We start from the raw sequence: 16,164 nt of genomic DNA, 5'->3' as shown, positions 1-16,164 counted from the left end.
GTTAAAGGTGACAACCTAAAATCTTACACCTGTCTCATTCAGTGGTACTCATAGTCTCACAAGAGCAAAGCTTACACACAAATACCCTTTCTACATTACATAGCTTCAAAATTTTTTCTAAACAAAGTAGACACAAATCCCTCTTTGAATGAAGGATAAGCAAAAAGCACTGGGTTCAAAGGTTCCTAAAGTATATGTACACATGCACACACATTCATGTATTTGTTAGGCAGAAAGTAGATATGAGCTGTGGAGGAGAATAAGGCCAGTAAAGCCCACTAAAGGGACTCAGAGAGTTAGCCAGATAAAACTAGAGCCAGAAAGGACTCACAGAGTTAGTGAGTTAATCAGTTGAAGCTCCAAAGTCCAGGAGTAACTTAGAATATCCAGATACTCCCCAAATAAAGAAAAGCATCTGAGTGCAGCCCATGTCTGCATTGTATCAATTAGATCATGCCATTGTAAGATTTACTTAAATCTGCTAAAAGGCCCAGTTTATTCTTTAACTTAACCTCTATGGTGTTTTTTCCTGTTCCTCCAGGCCCAATTAAGTTAACTTTGTAACAAGGGCAGGAAACAGACCTAGGAAGTGTAAATAAACCTATGTGGACAAAGAAATGCTGACGTCCCAAACCAACATAGTCACCTAAATAACCCTATTTTTTTTTTTTGTAGATAATTATTTTTTATTGAAGGTATTGAAGGGTAGTTGACACACAGTATTACATTAGTTTCAGGTGTACAACACAGTGATTCAACATTTATATACATGATAATTCTAGGTACCATCTATCACTATACCAAGCTGTTACAATATTTTGACTATATTCCTTATGCTATACATTACATCCCGGTTACTTATTTATTTTACAATTGGAAGTGTGTACTTTTTTTTGTGTGTATGAGGGCATCTCTCATATTTATTGATCAAATGGTTGTTAACAACAATAAAATTCTGTATAGGGGAGTCAATGCTCAATGCACAATCATTAATCCACCCCAAGCCTAATTTTCGTCAGTCTCCAATCTTCTGAAGCATAACGAACAAGTTCTTACATGGAGAACAAATTCTTACATAGTGAATAAGTTACATGGTGAACAGTACAAGGGCAGTCATCACAGAAACTTTCGGTTTTGCTTATGCATTGTGAACTATAAAGTCAGTTCAAATATGAATATTCATATTTGATTTATATGTGGATACCACATTTCTCTCTTATTATTTTTAATAAAATGCTGAAGTGGTAGGTAGATACAAGATAAAGGAAGAAAACATAGTTTAGTGTTGTAAGAGAGCAAATGTAGATGATCAGGTGTGTGCCTGTAGACTATGTAATAACCCTATTCTTATGACAAAACTTCAAAGGAATTATGAATCACCTGTATACATCATGCTTTATGCCAACCCTTACCCAAACGCCTCCTCCTTAGGTTGCCCGCATATCCCTTTCTTTGAGTGTGTCATCTCTCTGTCCTAGTTCAGATAAGGAGGGAGGGGCTGCTGAGAGCTCTGATTTGGGCTGGCAAGTTCCCTTCACCTGGGTAACCCGGACACGCCTGCAGCTGGGCGATCATGCTCTCCAGTAGCCTGCCAGGAAGTCTCTTTTCTTTGCCATTGGGAAGTTCTCAGAACATAATCTCACTCCATCCAATGCTCTGCAGTTTCCCCAAATCCTGGGTGGGCTTAGTTCCCATGCTGTGCAGATCCAAGTGGACACTGCATGCCAGGTGACACTGGTTTCAAGAGTTGACAAAGGATTATGCCCTTAGGTGAAGCAGCAGTTCAATGAGCTTCCCTTTCCTCCACTTTCCCTTCCTCTCTGCTTGATTCAAGTAACTGTGCCTTTATCTACCTTGACTCTGGCCTGCTCCTCCCTTGCAGTGCATTCAAATTAAACTTTTATTCTGCCTCACTACTGTGTACCTGCCCTTCAATTCTTTATTGCAGCAGGGACAAGAACCAAGGAAAATAAAATCAATCCCCATCCCCAACATATTCACTTGCAACACATTTATCAGAAATGATGAATTATCTCAGTCAACCAACCAGACAGGCATATCATCCCAGCACCAGTTTTCAATGTAATAAGATAGGAAAAATAATTTATCTGCCAACTTGGATCTCTTGTTGGCCAAAGCTCATCCTCTGAGACTTTAAGTCACCTATACTTCCAGGTTACACCTACCTGGCTGCATAGGAGGTTCCATGAGATTTGGAACCATACAGCGACAACAAAACCTTGTTAGTAATTAGGGGAGACAGGAGATGCAATTCATAGTCATGGAGCAAGGTCTGAGAATACCTGTGAAAGTTAGGAAAGATGTTAAGCCCCTCATTCTATAGGTACACCAGAGGCAGTAGCTTTGACCCAACTCCGCCATACAGAGATGCTCTAAACAGAAAGTTTTTCAAGTTTGTAAATCTTGGGTGGCACACACTGAACCCCTCTAAGAGCATGAAAATAAGAAAAGCCATAAAACTTACCCAAATTCACTGTAGTAAATGCTTTTTTATAAACTTGAACCAAAAACTTACTAAAGGACTATTTTCCCAGCAATTCGTTTTGTTTTGAAAGACTGTGAACATAAATTTCAATATTCTACATATAACCCAAGATTCTCTAGTTTAAAGATTTTTCTACTACCTCAATAATAAAAGATAACAGAACTCAGCGACTTGGCCACAACTAAGTGCAAGGAGGATGAGCAATAGTCTAGCCATGTGTCCAGGTAGAAAGCAAAAAGATTTGATGACCAGTAAGCCCACCTCTGCTACAGCGTGTGTGTCAGTGTTTTACGTCATTTCAGCAACTACTTTAACAGCATTACTCAAGATTGTCAATCTTCTCATTATTATAGACATTCAAATACTGAAAGTATATTAAAATGATGTGTCTGATATAATCTCTGAACTTTTTAGTAGATATGAGTTGCGCTCAGCATATTTTTCTATTGCAAACCCAGAACAGATTTCAATTACTTTACAAATAATGTATTTAGTAAAACAGTATTAACTCTATAAAGTTAAATATGATTTAATTATTTAGTGCAATACCTTAGCATATGTACAAGAAGTACACATGCATAAATTGAATGTCCATAGTGTGAAATTCTTGTGTATTAATGGTAGAATGTATTTAATCAGATAAGTGTTTAAATAGACCTATCTTTATTTAAAGCCATTAAATGTGTTTATTTTTCCCAAATCAGGGGCCCATTCCAGGAGAAATTTCACAGATGTCTTCACTGAGGGATCAGTGAGGCCACAAAGAGACAGTTGTTAATACATGTAGAAGTCAAGCGATGGTAACTAACTAAAGGCCTATTACTAGGGGAACAAACATATATATTAAATGGGGGAAGACCCATATTATAACAATTAAAAAAATGAGTCAGCAAAATATTGGTGTGTATACAGTAAAATGACTATAATTTAAATGCATGAGAAACGTTAGATTCAAAACGAGTTATATAACAACATATGTGTACACATTAAAACTAACATTGTATTTATTTTATAAGGCTGTATTTCTTTGAAAGGAAAGATATCAATTTTTGTAGAGGAGGTACCTATGTGGGGAAGGGAAATTGAATATGGGGATGGGAGATTAAGACTGAGTATGACTATGGGATATAGAATGAAGATACCATTAAATCAGCTTAGTCCTTTTGTTTAGAAAAAGAAATAAAAATAAGAGTCACACACAAATTCATACTTTTTCATTCCATCTGAAACTTGAAGACTCTCTAGGACATGTTTAAAGAGTTTTGTCTTCATCCTCAGACAGAAAACTTGGAAGAAGATATTGTGCAAATGACTAAAAGTTTATATGATTTATAGATGATTTAAACATGTATCCGAGAAATAATATACTTAAATACAGATATCTGAGTGAGTGAAGAAAAAACAATAACAAAGGAAAGCAGGTGAATTGTATATAAAGAACATTTCCTCACTAGGGAAATAAAAAGTACCCCGGATAGTTAACGAAGACCAGAGGCATCATTTCCTGTTGTCAGGTGCTTTGAGAATAGCCAAAAAATTGCATTCAAGCTCCCAGGGGAATGTCTCAGAGGGGAGAGGCAGCCATAAATTCTTCTGCCTGTAGTCAGGCTAGTAATTACATGGGAGAACAGGAAGCCATTCCTCATTTTAAGTGAGTAGATGGTACCAATTATCATGATTACTAGATTAGCTCCATTGACTATTTTTTTGTGCCTGCTTCAGTTTAAATTATAGATACAAGTACAGTCCTAATGTTAGACTCAGGACTTTACCCTATGCACAATAATGATCTCTTTTCATAACTACGTTTTCCAGAGTAATGATATGTCTTTATCATTATTACTGTGTTTTCTGAAGGTAATAAGGTACATCATTTCTATTTGTTACTATTTCTGTATTGTATTGCATATTCTAAACCATCAGCATTCTGAAAGGAGAGTAAGCATATTTGGAAAGCTTTTCTAGAATGTTACCTGCACAGATATGCTGACTGTCAGGTCAGTTATTGGTGCTGAGTGTCCATGCCTCAGACAGTAATAGCTTCTGATTGAGCTTCCAGTTACTCGGTGATATGACATTATTGTTATCTCTTATCATCATGCATCCACAGTTTCATTTGTGCTATAGATATTTGTGGCTTAATTTTACTAATATCATACAAAGGATTGGAATATATACAATTCCACAAAGAACCAACCTTGAGCAGAGGACATAGGTATATAATGTTTATTTGGCAGGTGATTCCAGGAAGCAAAAATGAGGGAATAGGGAATGTGAGACTGAGAAGGTAGAAAGGGAATGTAGTGTACAATCAAATATAGATGACTGCTGTCAGCTGCTAAGGTTCTATCCCCCGAGGTGCTTCAATGTGTCCTTCAGAGCTCTTGTAGATGGCTAGGAAGGTCAGGGTATTTATCAATTGATTCCTGTTCCTTATCTGTTGAGTATTGCTCCTGGACACATTAAATGTCACTCACTTCCAAACTGTTTTGCATATGATCTAAGCTAGCTCTCAAGACATTTTACCTCTAGGGAAAGAAGTAAAACACTTGAGATAAGAAGCTGTCAGCATGCCATAAAAAATCTAGCATGGCAATAGACCATGTCCAAGGTAGCCTAAAATGACAACGAATGGGGACATGGATGTGTCTGCTGTGGTAATATTTGCAATAGTAAGTTAAGGACAAAGCCAAAATAATATAATATGAACATTTTGGCTTTGGCTAATAGGTCCACCAGACCACAGTAATAGGACATCTGTGTCCCTACTATCTTTGTATTAAATTTGCTTCCACTGGTAGTGGGCCTATGCATCTTTTAATATATTGATGGTGGGGACAAAACTGAGTTTAAAATCAATGCAACTGCAGAGTCAAGAAAATCAATCCTTGGGAGAGTTAATAGGCACATGGATTCTACTTTCAGTATCGGTGGGCTTGCCACACCTGAACCCCTTCAAAACTGCAGGAATGGGTATTTCCTTTCCTCTCTCCTAATGTATCTAAATGCATTGAGGGAAGTTTTCTTCTTGATCTCTTGTTCTTCATGTGATAAATTGCATATAGCACAGGTAAATAGGGAGAATTGTTTTTTGAAGAATAGGATGAGGAGGATTAGAAAAGTCTTATATTTGAAAAAATTTATGTGTAATTAGAAGAGGTTTATATTTGATTCTTTATCCACTAATGCCACCTAATTGCAGACTTACTGTTCCCTTGCTGAGCTAATGAATATATTTTACACAATAAGGGGTGGAAACATATATCAAAGCCCATGGCCTTTTTAACTGTACTGGATGACAGAAGTATGGGTGTTTGTCTTTTTTTTTATAATTTTAAAATGATCAACTTGTGTACATATTTCTGCCGATGCTAACCCACCCAAAGACTGCGGACCCTGATTTACTTTTGGAGCCATTCAAGATTCTTCCGTTTGTTTTTTTTTTAATCTCCCTCTCTCATCCCACCCTTCTTTGAATGTGAGCACAATATTGTTAATTTGTCCAACCCTTTTATCTCACTTGAGGTCATTTGCAAAATTGTATAGAATATTTAGCTGAGATAGGGTGTTCGCGTTTGCCTAAGAGGACAGCCTTGGGCTTCATGTCCCTCCCCCACCTCCACCCAAGTCCTGGTGCTAGTGTGGAGTCTATGCAGTGTTTTTATACTCTGAATAAGTTTGTAATACATATAGATGTTTTCTCCATGAAAGTTTGAAAGCAACCATAAAACAATCTGAAGAAGAAAGGAGTTGGGAAAGTAGAGGTAGATAAAATGTAATCCTTAAATTATGTTAATTCATAAAATTGATGTTTCCTTGATGGATGATGAAAAAAAGATACAATAGTATTCAAATTAAAATTTACGGAGTATACTTCTGTTATATATCAAAGCCATACCCAGTTGGCTTTATCTGGATCAAGTAATTATTTGTTGTGTCTGTATACATTTAGAGAGAGAAATTTTGAGTACTTCAAATGAATCATGCCATATCTACATCCCTTGTTCCCCATAACTTGATCATTTATCCATATATTTCATGTAATGATATTGTTTGCCCATCTCTGATATATATGTATGTACATTTATAGCAGTTTTACAGGTGATTTTAGGTGGTGCATTAGCAAATACATTTTAATAGTTTTTAAGTCTATTAACAGGTGCTAGAAATATGTAATTACAACATAAAGCCCATCATTTCAGAGATATGATTGTTAAAGTCAAAGCAAATGTGGGAATGGCTGCTAACTGCTCTTTCTTTTTTTGAATAAATTACAGATGCAGGCCTTATTTCATTTACAACATCAAAAATCAGACACTTCCAAAACAGGTACATAAAGGCGGATGTTTCAAATACACTATTCTACAGGAAATAAAGTTGTCTATATACCTGCTACTGGGTATGTCAGGGACTTTTGCAAAGTAGCTCAGTTATGTTCTATCACCATAAAATCACTAAACAATGTTCTAAACTCATGATAGCAGAGTGAAATGAGCATAAAATTTAAAAAATTCTCATGGATGGTGGGATGAGAGTACCATTTAGGTATGTGGAATGATGTTGGAGAAAAGGAAATTGAAGTCTACTGGATGAGTTAACAATGGGTTTCTTTGGAGACTGGAACGAGGGTGCAGGAGCAAGAAGCACGGGGCCGGCAGCTTCATTGTAATTCCTTCTAAAATGTGTATGTTTTAATGAGTTCTATGAATTTTAAATGAAACATTTGTGAAAAAATTCCCATTCTGGGCCAGATGTTTCTAATGACATATTTTTGACAGGACCGTAAAAGGATGGTATATATCTTGTTATTACAACCAATATATGACATAAAAATGTAGAATCGCTACTACATCTCTTTGGTTGTATGATTTCTAATTTTGGGTCCAGCTTCAGTAATGGAGGTGAGTCTCATTCTAAACCACTAGATCTAAAAAATTTTGGATCTATTTTACCTACAGCGGCTTTGCATGCTAAAATTTTAACAGATGATATCTTCTGAAGCCGAATGACTCTCTTCTGATGGTTCTTCCCACAGTAATTCTCATTAATGGCCCAGATGGACAAACAAAATCAAACAGTGGTCAAAGAATTCATCCTCCTGGGGATCACAGACCGCCCTGAGCTGCAGGCCCCCTTATTTGGGCTCTTCCTTATCATCTATCCGATCTCAGTGCTGGGCAACCTGGGCCTGATCATCCTCACCAAGGTGGACCCCAGGCTCCAGACCCCCATGTACTTCTTCCTCAGACACCTGGCTTTCATTGACCTCGGTTATTCAACAGCTGTCGGGCCCAAAATGTTAGCAAATTTTCTAGCTAATCAACACACAATCCCCTACAATTGGTGCGCTACACAGTTAGCTTTCTTTATCATGTTCATCATTAGCGAACTTTTCATTCTGTCGGCAATGGCCTATGATCGCTATGTGGCCATCTGTAACCCGCTGCTGTACACGGTCATCATGTCGCAAAGAGTGTGCTGGGTGCTCGTGGCAGTCCCCTACCTCTACAGTGCCTTTACGTCTCTGATAACCACCATAAAGATTTTTATTTCATCCTTCTGTGGCTATAATGTTGTTAGTCACTTCTACTGTGACAGTCTCCCCTTGTTAACTTTGCTGTGCTCAAGCACACGGGAAATCGAGTTGATAATACTGATCCTTTCAGCATTTAACTTGCTTTCTTCCCTTCTGATAGTCCTTGTGTCCTACACACTGATCCTTTTGGCTGTCCTCAGGATGAACTCCGCAGAGGGCAGGCACAAGGCCTTCTCCACCTGTGGGTCCCACCTGATGGTGGTTGTGATATTTTACGCGACTCTGTCCTTCATGTACGTGCAGCCCAAATCCAGTCATTCCTTTGACACTGATAAAATGGCCTCTGTATTTTACACTTTGATAATACCCATGCTGAACCCCATGATCTACAGCTTGAGGAACAAAGAGGTAAAAGGTGCCCTGCATAGGATATGGAAAAATCTGTGCAAACTCCCCATATAAAGTCCAGTATTGAATGTATATACAATTAATTACATACATACTACTGTTTGTTATACATGGTGATCCTTTAGAACAAAGGAATGTGTAAAAGGGATGGAAACCAGAAACATTTTTCTTGTTTTCAACTGTTAGATGTTCAAGTGCTGATCATCCTTCTTGTATAAACTTTGATTTATTTTCAAGTTTCAGGGCCAGACAATAAACTCCAGATCACTGTCTTCATATTGTCAAGTACTTGTGGTCCAACTGAAAGGGAGACTTTTTAAATACATCTCCAATTAGATAATCTTTTAAGGCCTTTATCTTGTCACATTTTCTTTGTGTCTTTCACATCATTTAGAATCCAATATCCATCATGCTTGCATACTGACATGTTTCTGATGGCCGTTACTGTGTTTTATGGTAGCATTTATACAGAAGTGAATAATCCATCAATAGTATCCACCTGAATGACACTTTATCTCCCCTATATTGGGCAGCGTCTCAGATTTCTGTTAAATTATGATGTATGAACATGTATATACTTGGGGAAGCAGAAATAAAGTTTAATTATTTTCATGTGGTATAACTGTGTATATCAAATATCCAAAAGATTTTTGAAAATGATACAGCCAAGGAGTCATTATATAAAATACACAAGAAGTCATACAACTCAATACCAAAAAACACATATTCTGAGGACCTGAATAGACATTTTTCTAAAGACCTACAGATGAACAATAGGCACATGAAAAGATGCTTAACGTCACTAATCATCAGGGAAATGCAAATCAAAACTGCAATGAGATATCATCTAACACCTGTTAGAATGGCTAGCATCAACAAGACAAGAAATAGCAAGCACGTTGGCAAGGATGTGAAGAAAAGGGGATCCTTGTGCACTATTGGTGGGAATGTAAACTGGAATAGCTGCTGTGGAAAACAGTGTGGAAGGTCCCTAGGAAATTGAAAATAGAAACACTATATGATCTAGTGATCCCACTCTTTTGGTTATTTACCCAAAGAAAACCAGATGTCATGGCTTAAACTAAGTAATTACAATGTTTTTATGTTTAGGGAAGCTTATTCTTTCTTGAGCACCGAATGATCATCATGTTGTAACTAACAGTTTTTGGACAGCAGGGCATCTCCCCTTCTGCTACAACCCGTTTTCTCATTGTTTGCTTCCTCCCTCACAATTTGTCACCATGTCGCCAACATTTAATGGCTCAACCATAGGAAACCACAGGACAGCAAGTCACTGTGGAAAGCCTTTCAGACAAGCACACAGGACTGGACAGAATGGCTGACAGAGAAGAAGGTGCTCCGTAACAGGTAGAACTCTCTCACTTTGCTACTCTAAACAAAAGGGAGGAGCCATAGTCCAGCTTTTGTCCAGGATGAAAGGAAATAAGATTTGGTGATCAGCCAGCCCACCTCTGTTACAGGGTGTGAGTGCTTTTTGTGCCATTACAGCAACTACTTTATCAGCATAACTCAAGACTCTCAATCTTATCACTAACATAGATATTTAAATACTAAAGCTATATTTACATGATGTATTTATTTGTCTTGTTATAATCTCCAAACGTTTCAGTAGACATGGATTGTGTTTAGTGCATCTTTCTACTTTAAATCCAGACCAATATTTGGAATGTAGAGTAAAACAACATTAGCTCTATAAAGTTAATTTGATTTAAATATTTCTTGCAATGCCTTAGTGCATGTATAGGCAGTATATATTCATAAATTGGATGTCCAGATATGAAATGCTTGTGTATGGTAGAATGTATGTTCATGGAAAAAAAAGTCAAAAGAAATCCATCCTTATTTAAAGACAGGGACCCATTTCAGGAGAAATTTCAGACATATTCATTCAGGGATCAGTGGGGACCACACACAGAACGTTGTTAATACATGTAGAAGTCAAGATATGATAACTAACTAAAGGTCAATTTACTAGGGGAACAAACATTTATTAAATGGGGGAAGGCTGTATTACAGCAATTTTATTAAACAGAAGTCAGCAAAATATCAGTGTGTATGTAGTAAAATGACTGTAATTCAAAATGAGTGAGAACCTTTATATTCAAAATGAGTTATGTAACAACATATGTGTACCTATTAAAACTGCCATTATATTTACTTTACAATACTGTATTCCTTTTAAAGAATGTATATCAACTTTTGTGTAGAGAAAGTAGGTATGTGAGGAAGAGAAACTGAGAGTGGGGATGGGAAATTGGCACTGACTGATTATGTAATATAGAATTAAGATACTGTTAACTCACTTTAGTCCCTTTGACTAGAAGAAGAAAAATAAGAGTTACAAATTCATACTTTTCATTCCATCTGAATCTCTAAGACTCTCTAGGATGTGTTTAGAGTTTTGTCTTCATCCTCAGACAGAAAACTTGGAAGAAGATATTGTGCAAATGACTAAAAGTTTATATGATTTATAGATGATTTAAGCATGTATCTGAGAAATAATATACTTAAATACAGATATCTGAGTGAGTGCAGAAAAAAATAATAACAAAAGAGAGCAGGTGAATTGTATATAAAGAACATTTTCTCACTAGGGAAATCAAAAGTACCCCAGATAGCTAACAAAGACCAGAGGCATCATTTCCTGTTGTCAGGTGCTTTGGGAATAACCAAGGAATTGCATTCAAACTCTCAGGGGAGTGTCTCAGAGGGGAGAGGCAGCCATAAGTTCTTCTGCCTGTAGTCAGGCTAGTAATCACATGGGGGAACAGGAAGCCATTCCTCATTTTAGGTGAGTAGATGGCACAATTATCATGATAACTAGATTAGCTCCATTGACTGTTTTTTGTGCCTGCTTCAATTTAAATTATAGATAAAAGTACAGTTCCAATGTCAGACTTAGGACTTTACCCATGCACATTAATGACCTCTTTTCATAACTATGTTTTCCAGAGTAATTATATGTTTTTACTGCTCTTACTATGTTCTTTGAAGGTAATAAGGGACATCATTTCTGTTACTATTTCTATATTTGACTGCACTTTCTAAACCATAAACATTCTGAAAGAAGACTAAGCTTTTTGGGGAAGTTTTCCTAGAATCTTAGACCTTAGAAAAATGCTGATGGTCAGGTCAGTTATTGGTACTGTCTATACTCCAGACAATAATAGTTTCTGACAGAGCTTCCGGTTATTCACTGATGCAATCGTTATCTCTTATCAACATATCAACATGCATCCATAGAGTGCCATAGTGATATGGATATTTGTGGCTTGGCTTTACTAATACCATTCAAGAGATTGGAATATATACAATTCCCCCAAGAACCAACCATGAGTCGAGGACTTAGGTATGTGATGTTTACTTGGTAGGTGATTTCGGGAAGCAAAAATGAGGGAATAGGGTATGTGAGACTGAGAAGGGAAAAAGCTGATAAAGTGTACAAAAGAGCATAGATAATTGTCAGCAACTAAGGTTCTGTCACTTGACATGCTCTGAACAGAGTTCTTCAGAGCTCTTATAGATGGTTGGGAAAACTAGGGCATTGATGCATTGATTCCTGTCTCTTATCTGTTGAGTACTGATTGCTCCTTGATGCATTAAATGTCAGGCACTTCCAAACGGCCTCAACATAGCACCCAAGTGAGCTCTCCAGACACTTGACCCTCACAGAAAGTAGTAAAACACATTGTATTTCACCCAACCAGATGGAAACACATCAGACTTATGGCCTTTAAGCTGTATTAGGTGAAAGCTGCATGGGTAGTTGTCCTTATTTTATAATTTTAAAATAATTAATACATGTATATATTTCTGCTGAAACTCAATGACCCAAAGAGTCTTCAGTCTGGCATATTTTTAGAGCTGTTGAAGCTTCTTCCTTTTTTCATCTCCCTCACTCTTCCCTCCCTCCCTCCTTGGAAAGTGAGCACAGTTTTTTCAGTTTAACCAACCTGTGTATCTCAGCTGGGGCTCTTAAAAAATGGTAAAGAATATTTAGTTCAGGTTAGGTATTTGCCTTTGCATAAGAGGACATCTTTGAGCTTCATCCTTGAGCTCATCCATCGAAGTCCTGGTGCTGCTGTGAGTCTGGGCCTTGACCAGATAAGAATCAATTTTGTTGCTCAGTTTCCCTGCTTTTTTTTCCAGTGTTTGGGCAGAGCTGGTGGGAGGAGTGGCAGGTAAACTACCAACGTAGCTGAGTTTCAGAGGAACTCCAGGCATTTGTCAAATTACTATAACTTAGATGTTGTGGTGAAGAGGTTTGCCATGCTGTACAAAGTGCAGTGGATTTTTCCTTTCTTCGAGTACAACTTCTTTTGCAAATGGCATTAGACTTCGCCATTTGTTTCCTTGTTCCTAGTGAATGCTTCGTACTACTTTTTTAAAGTAGGACCAGATTTTTTAAGGTGACCAGATTTTCGGATAGAGTAAAATTTATGACGTAGATTTAATCTGCCAAATTAATGTTGAATTTCTTTTCTGATCTCCTTGAAATACTGTTTACTTAGGGACACACAGAGCTTCTAGTTTTTAACACAGGAAAAGCTTAAGTATTTACTTATGACATTAAGCTCTTAGCCAGTCTAGGATTGATTTTTGGATGGATGAGCTAAAAATCCATTTGCATCCCCTTCTATGTGGATAATCATTTTCTTCAGCTCCACTGCACTGACCGTGTTGGCCTCACTGTCCTAACTTGCCACCTCTTACGTGCACTACAGGTCTAAGCAATCAGGGGCTTTTCCTGAGTTATCTGTTGTGTTCCAGTGATATGTTTGCCCATCCAGTGCCAATATTGTCTCAATAACTCTAGCTTTCTAAGTTTTAATATCTGGTTGTACCGGTCTTTCCAAAGTGTCTTGCTTATACTTTAAAATTCGCACTTTCTAAATACATTATTTAATCAGTGTCTAACTTTATAAAATCGTTAGTGAGATTTTGATTAGCTAGGAACTGAGTAAACAGAGTTATTTGAGCAGAATTAACATTTTTACTAAGAAGTTCTACAATCCAGAAACAGTATTTCTACCAATTTATTTAGGACTTCCATAATGTTTCATAAAAAAGTTTAAACAATCTTACTTTTAAAAGTTTGCTCAATCTGACTTTTAAGGATATTCTATTGAATTATGGACTTTCCCTTTTATTCTTAGTTTTTATTGTTTCTGCCCATTCTGAGTGGTATTAGTTCTTTACCTACCACATGCTTGTTATTTTTCTACTTCAGTCTAATAATGTGGTGAATTATTTTCATAGGTTTTCCAAATCTATGAAACACAGATTTGAACATAGTATATATCTTTTTTTTAAAAAAAACAGGATTTTGCTGGCCTTCAAGGATGTGTTGCAGGGTGGTCCTCATTTTCTTATACTCCCAGAAGACTTTGTAATAAATATAGATGATCTTTTCCCATGAAAGCTGGGAATCACCTTCTAAACAATCTGAAGGAGAAGCGACTAGGTCATGTAGAGGTAGATAAAATGCAACCCTGAAATTCAAACATGTTAATTCAAAGCACTCATGTATTCTTGATGGATGATGATATAAAGGTAAAAGAATAATATCTAAATAAAATACAGTAAATATACTCCATTTTTATTAAAAAATCAAATTGATACCCAAAAGATAATGCCATTTAGATATGTGGAACTGCAATGAAGAAAGGTAAATCAAATTCTGTTAAATGAGTTAGCAATGGCTTTCTCTGGAGACTGGATTGAAGGTGCAGGGGCAAGTACTTTAATTATTATTCCTTCTAAGATGTGGTATGTTTTAACCAATTACATGTGTTTTAAACGAAACACATTTTTGAAAAAATATCAGGATTTATGCTCTTGGCCAGAATTCTCTGATGATATATTGGGGACAGAGCCATAGAGGGACCATATCTACCTTGTAATGATATCCAGTATGTGACTCAAAAAATGAAATGTCTACTGTATATACTGTATACCTTAACTTGTTAGTTTCTAAGTTTGTTCCAGGTTCAATAATGGAGGTGAGTCTTGTTTGAAATCACTCCACCTCAAATCATTGGATGTATCTTATCAAGAGTGGCTTTGCATACTAAAATTTTAACAGATGATATCTTCTGAAGCCCAGTGACTCTTCTGATGGTTCTTCCCACAGTAATTCTCATTAATGGCCTGGATGGACAAACAAAATCAAACAGTGGTCAAAGAATTCATCCTCATGGGGATCACAGACCGCCCTGAGCTGCAGGCCCCCTTATTTGGGCTCTTCCTTATCATCTATGCGATCTCAGTGCTGGGCAACTTGGGCCTGATCATCCTCACCAAGGTGGACCCCAGGCTCCAGACTCCCATGTACTTCTTCCTCAGACACCTGGCTCTCACTGACCTTGGTTATTCAACAGCTGTGGCACCCAAAATGTTGGTAAATTTTCTAGCTAATCAACACACAATCCCCTATAATTGGTGTGCTACACAGTTAGCTTTCTTTATCATGTTCATCATTAGTGAACTTTTCATTTTGTCAGCGATGGCCTACGACCGCTATGTGGCCATCTGTAACCCTCTGCTCTACACGGTCATCATGTCACAAAGAGTATGCTGGGTGCTCATGGCAGTCCCCTATCTCTATAGCATGTTTGTTTCTCTTCTAATCACTATAAAGATTTTTATTTCATCCTTCTGTGGCTATGTCATTAATCACTTCTACTGTGACAATCTTCCCTTGTTAACTTTGCTGTGCTCAAGCACACGGGAAATCGAGTTGATAATACTGATCCTTTCAGCATTTAACTTGCTTTCTTCCCTTCTGATAGTCCTCGTGTCCTACACACTGATCCTTTTGGCTGTCCTCAGGATGAACTCCGCAGAGGGCAGGCACAAGGCCTTCTCCACCTGTGGGTCCCACCTGATGGTGGTAGTGATATTTTACGCGACTCTGTCCTTCATGTATGTGCAGCCCAAATCCAATCATTCCTTTGACACTGATAAAATGGCCTCTGTATTTTACACCTTGATAATACCCATGCTGAACCCCATGATCTACAGCTTGAGGAACAAAGAAGTACAAGGTGCCCTGCGTAGGATATGGAAAAATCTGTGCAAACTCCCCATATAAAGCACAATATTGAATGTATATACAATTACAGTATAGACTATTTGTTGTATATAAGTCTTTAAAAAGCAGGAATGTGTAAAAGGCAGAGAAAACTAGAAACATTTTTCCTGTTTTCAACTTGTTCTAGTAGTGATCTTCCTTCTGGTATCAACTTTGATTTGTCCTTAAGTTCACAGGCAGAGTTGGAAGTTCACATTACTAGTCTCACAATACTAAGGACTTATAAGTAAAGGGAAGTCTTTTTTAATGCATTTCTTCTTAGATGGAGTTACCATTATGTAAACCTGTATAGAGGTTCAACAAAAAACACAAATAGAACTACCATTCACAGTTACAGCAATTACACTTCTGGGAATTTATCTAAAGAAAACAAAACCAGTAATGTCTAAAGATACGTGCACTCTTATGTTTATTGTAACATTATTTATAATAGCCAAGATATAGAAGCAACTTAAGTGTCCAGTTGGATGAATGGATCCAGAACGTGTGGTCTATATTGACAATGGAATGTTACTCAACCATAAAAGAGAATTAAATCTTGCGATTTGTGACAACATGGATGGACCTACGAGGTATTACGCTAGGTGAAATAAATCAGGC

General features: G+C 37.2%; 2 protein-coding genes across 3 annotated transcripts; both read left to right on the top strand.

Annotated features, from left to right (window-relative positions):
- The first annotated feature begins 7,553 nt into the window (after window positions 1-7,553).
- Window positions 7,554-10,945, top strand: LOC118908051 (olfactory receptor 8K3-like). Of its 2 annotated transcripts, XM_036877115.2 has the most exons (2): window positions 7,554-8,457; window positions 10,908-10,945. In XM_036877115.2, exons 1-2 carry the CDS (start codon window positions 7,554-7,556, stop codon window positions 10,943-10,945), a joined length of 942 nt encoding a protein of 313 aa, XP_036733010.2. The 2 variants fall into 2 exon arrangements, with proteins under 2 accessions (XP_036733010.2, XP_036733009.2); XM_036877114.2 differs by lacking the exon at window positions 10,908-10,945 and having other exon boundaries at window positions 7,554-8,504.
- Window positions 10,946-14,616: 3,671 nt separating this feature from the next.
- LOC118908050 (olfactory receptor 8K3-like) lies at window positions 14,617-15,564 on the top strand. The gene has a single exon (XM_036877113.2). The coding sequence runs from the start codon at window positions 14,617-14,619 to the stop codon at window positions 15,562-15,564; it is 948 nt and encodes a 315-aa protein (XP_036733008.2).
- Window positions 15,565-16,164: the final 600 nt, after the last annotated feature.

Source organism: Manis pentadactyla, chromosome 9, assembly GCF_030020395.1.
Source record: "Manis pentadactyla isolate mManPen7 chromosome 9, mManPen7.hap1, whole genome shotgun sequence".
NCBI classification, from domain to species: Eukaryota; Metazoa; Chordata; class Mammalia; order Pholidota; family Manidae; genus Manis; species Manis pentadactyla.
Note: the sequence above shows the minus strand (reverse complement) of the source record. Positions and strands in the feature narration are given on the sequence as shown.